The sequence below is a fragment of the Cyprinodon variegatus genome, unplaced genomic scaffold (genome assembly GCF_000732505.1).
Source record: "Cyprinodon variegatus isolate N-32 unplaced genomic scaffold, C_variegatus-1.0 Scaffold333, whole genome shotgun sequence".
Taxonomy (NCBI): Eukaryota; Metazoa; Chordata; class Actinopteri; order Cyprinodontiformes; family Cyprinodontidae; genus Cyprinodon; species Cyprinodon variegatus.
The window spans coordinates 625,597-629,170 of NW_015150786.1; the positions used below are offsets into that span (position 1 = coordinate 625,597).

General features: G+C 36.1%; 1 protein-coding gene across 1 annotated transcript in view; it reads right to left on the reverse strand.

Annotated features, from left to right (window-relative positions):
* LOC107091343 (deleted in malignant brain tumors 1 protein-like) overlaps positions 1–3,226 on the reverse strand; it is a 17,505-nt gene extending 14,279 nt beyond the window's left edge. Inside the window, exons 1-7 of the mRNA XM_015385196.1 lie at positions 3,211–3,226; positions 3,051–3,092; positions 2,214–2,312; positions 2,055–2,093; positions 1,423–1,564; positions 1,150–1,334; positions 967–1,065 (exon numbers count right to left, since the gene is read on the reverse strand). Of these exons, the coding sequence (XP_015240682.1) occupies positions 967–1,065; positions 1,150–1,334; positions 1,423–1,564; positions 2,055–2,093; positions 2,214–2,312; positions 3,051–3,090 (604 nt within the window). The 5' untranslated portion in view covers positions 3,091–3,092; positions 3,211–3,226. The remainder of the gene's footprint in view (positions 1–966; positions 1,066–1,149; positions 1,335–1,422; positions 1,565–2,054; positions 2,094–2,213; positions 2,313–3,050; positions 3,093–3,210) is intronic.
* Between the last annotated feature and the right edge of the window lie 348 nt (positions 3,227–3,574).

The following is a 3,574-nucleotide window of genomic DNA, read 5'->3' on the forward strand; positions in this document are numbered from 1 at the left end:
TTTCTTCCTACTTCTGACTTCGTATTACATTTTCACACAAGTTCCTGTCCTTTCTATTCCTTACATTTTTAAAACAAATGTTACTCATTACTCTTGGCTTGGGTTTAATGTCTATAAATATTTATTTCACTTCATTTGGCCATCCAATACAGATCATTGGCGCCATCCACATCTAGTGAAAACTAGCGTAACTGGATGAGTCATATAAGGCAAACAGTCATTGGTTACTGTAGCTAAAGGAAATCATCAGAAGAAAGCAGGTGTTCTTCAAACTGCAAATGCGAATTGTCTATGCCATGCTACAATATTAGATTCAGAAAAAGATGTTGAAATGTCTGAAAGGTAAGACACAGGCGAGAGCGTATCGGGAGATGAAGACTGAGACCAACAAGAACTCCCATCGTCCCAAAGAATCTTTCGATTTAGTCAAAAAATTGAGCTTTCAATTCATATAGTGGCATCTGGCTGTTTTTTCAAAGGGGACTTTAAACTTTTATACCTTAAGTAGTTTTTGGGGCACATACTTTTTCATTTTTACTCGATTAAAGAGGTCAAGTTGATACAAGAATGTTTTTAAACAGCAGTATCTACTTCTACTTAAGTAACAAATGTGTGTACTTTTGACACCACTGACCTTCTCTGACTTTTAACTTTGTGCTTTGTGCTATTCTTTACTCTAATTCCTTTGTGTTTATATTTCTGTGTCTACTGTATATGAAATAACCCCAAAATTATGTCTATTACAGATAAGCCTTGAATGCAGCACTTTTGACAGTAAACCAGTTAAGCTTCCTTTGGCACTGAGAGAAAAGCAAACTACACTGTCAAACAGGACACATGTTCCACTTGTGAAAATAAATCTGTTGGGCTTCTCTATAGCATGAAAAAAACTAATCTGAGTGCTACAGTACTGGACAGGACATGTTGAAAACAGTGTTTATTTTGTGATATTACATCACTGCTTACCTCTGAAATCGTCACAGCAGGTCCCTCTGTATTCACAGTCTGAGCTGCAAGAGCAGTTTCCAGCCTGGTAACCACAGTTGTATTGGCAGGAGCTTTCAGCTTCAAGAGAACATAGCCAAATTATGTATAAACTGGCAACACCTCACATTTTTTTGAATATTGACTATAACCACAGTATCTTACCAACACTTGTGTAGCTAGCTTGAAATCCCCTGTTGGTCACGCTGCCATCAGTTCTGAAGCGAACAGTTAAATAGCGGCCAGTGGAATGGTAGACAACATAATTTGTGCTGCAGAGTTGCAACACATTCCTGCTACTGGTACTGGAGCCATCGTAAACATAAACCCAGTCGCAACAACACTCGGTGCTGAAACCAAACAGGGAGAAAAAAATTGAAAATAATAAACATATAACAGAAAAGCTGAATGTTTTGCCTATTCAGAACATTCACTTACTCAAGATCAGAAATCTGCAAACGAATAAACTGACGACCAGGTCTAATGTACCAAGTACAGTCTAGGTAGTTTTGGTAGTTGTTTGGATAGTTGGGGCTTTCAAAAGTGCCACTGCTGCCATACAGGTACCCGCCACAGTTTCCTAATGAAAACAAAAACCATGAAACCAACAGTCTGTAAACCTGCACAACAAAGGTGTTTCAACAAAGTAACTTTTTACCCATTAAAATATTTCACTCATATTGACTTTATTATTTTATAGCCAGAATTGAAATGGATCTAATTAATTTAATATACTGTAAATCAGTCGGTACATGTGGATTGAGTAAACTCTTTAGTTCAGTGTCTAACTGGATGTGTTTATTTGGTTAAGTGCATTGAAATGACATTTGTTGGGAAGTTACATATAAATGAGCATAATTAAATATATCCATCCCAAGTGTATTTGTTTTTCTGTAATTCCATGAAAAATTCTTCGAAGATGTGGGTTTTGTTTTTTGGGTTGTTTTTTCTTTTTCTTTTTTTTTTTTACATTTATTATATATTTATTATATTTTTTTCCCTTTAAAATAAGTATGAAAAAAAACCCGAATGATTTTCTTTCACTTATAGGTTGCACAACATCCTCCTACCTGGTGTGGGGGCAGTAGTTTGAAGATGTCCACATTCATCTGCATGATTTAAAAAAATAAAGTGATTTTTCTGATCATATATATAACGATAGGAAATAACTGATTACAAAGGTGAAATACGGATGCAGATCCAGCTGATACTGCAGATTTTGTGCTTACAGTTGAAGTCATGGCAACAGTTTCCATTCCACTGACAGGAGGATGAGCAGGAGCAACTTCCCATATCAGAACCACAGTTGTAACGACAGGAAGGCTGATCTGTGAGAAAAGTTAATGTAGTTGGAAAAATGACCATATAATCCATTTTTAAGCTTATATCTAAAAGTTCAACTACACTTGTTCCCCCGTAATTCTTTAAAATATTAGAAAACTACTGCACACAAAATTGTAAAACCTTCTTGATCTGGTCAAATTAATTTTTTGGGGGGGTTGGATATGTATTGTTTTATTTTCATTTTGATTCTATGAACTTGTTCATGAATTTTTACTTTAGCTTTTTTGCCTCAGCAACATTGCCAAAATTAGAAGTTTTCTGTTCAAAACATACTAAAGAATTTATCATTTGAAGGCGGGACTGGAAATAGATTTTAAATTCTTAAAGATATAAAAACCATAATGATAAAGCTCCATTATATGGCTGATACTTGAAAGCCCCATATTTTCCCAGCAGAGATCTTCCTTCTCCATGGAACAAACTCTCACTTACAGTCTTTGACATAGTCTCTATATTAGGCTAGAGACTAGGCTCATCAGAAAAAGTACAAATCATTGATTTGTGAGACCCCTGGTTTGAATTCCAGATGGGTCAGAAGGGGCTTTAGCTGCAAAAAAGAATTGACCTGTTATGTGTTCCAGTAGTAATTAATTGCTGTTTCGACCCCTAATTATCATTTTCAGTCTTCAGATTTTGTTCACAATCTGTCCACGTAAAATTAATAAATGCGAAAAGAATAATATTTCTTTACTTAAAGATTGTTTAAAACTCTCATACTGTACCTGTGGTTACATCGGGAAAATCAGTGGACCATCCACACATAGCTGCATAAATCAGAAGATACAGTGATATTTTTATTTATTTCACAGTGGAAACCAATGGAACCAAAACATTTCTGATAATGGAGGCAAAAATAATGTATGCTGCAGAGTTTTCACTTACAGTGGTAATCATGACAGCAGTTTCCATTCCACTGACATGAGGATGAGCAGGAGCAGCTTCCCATATCAGAACCACAGTTGTAACGGCAGGAAGGCTGAGCTGTGAGAAAGGAGAGAGGTGAATGAATTTTTAAAAAATTATATGTCATCTATTTTTAAGCTTATTTTAAAACGTTTAAACATCCACCATTATTGTTTAAAACATTATATAACTGCACAGAACATTTAAAAAAGTTTCATGATCTGGGCAAAGGACTGGCGACCTGTCCAGGGTGTACCCCGCCTCTCGCCCATTGACAGCTGGAGATAGGCACCAGCACCCCTCGCGACCCCAATTGGGACAAGCGTGTCAGATAATGGATAGT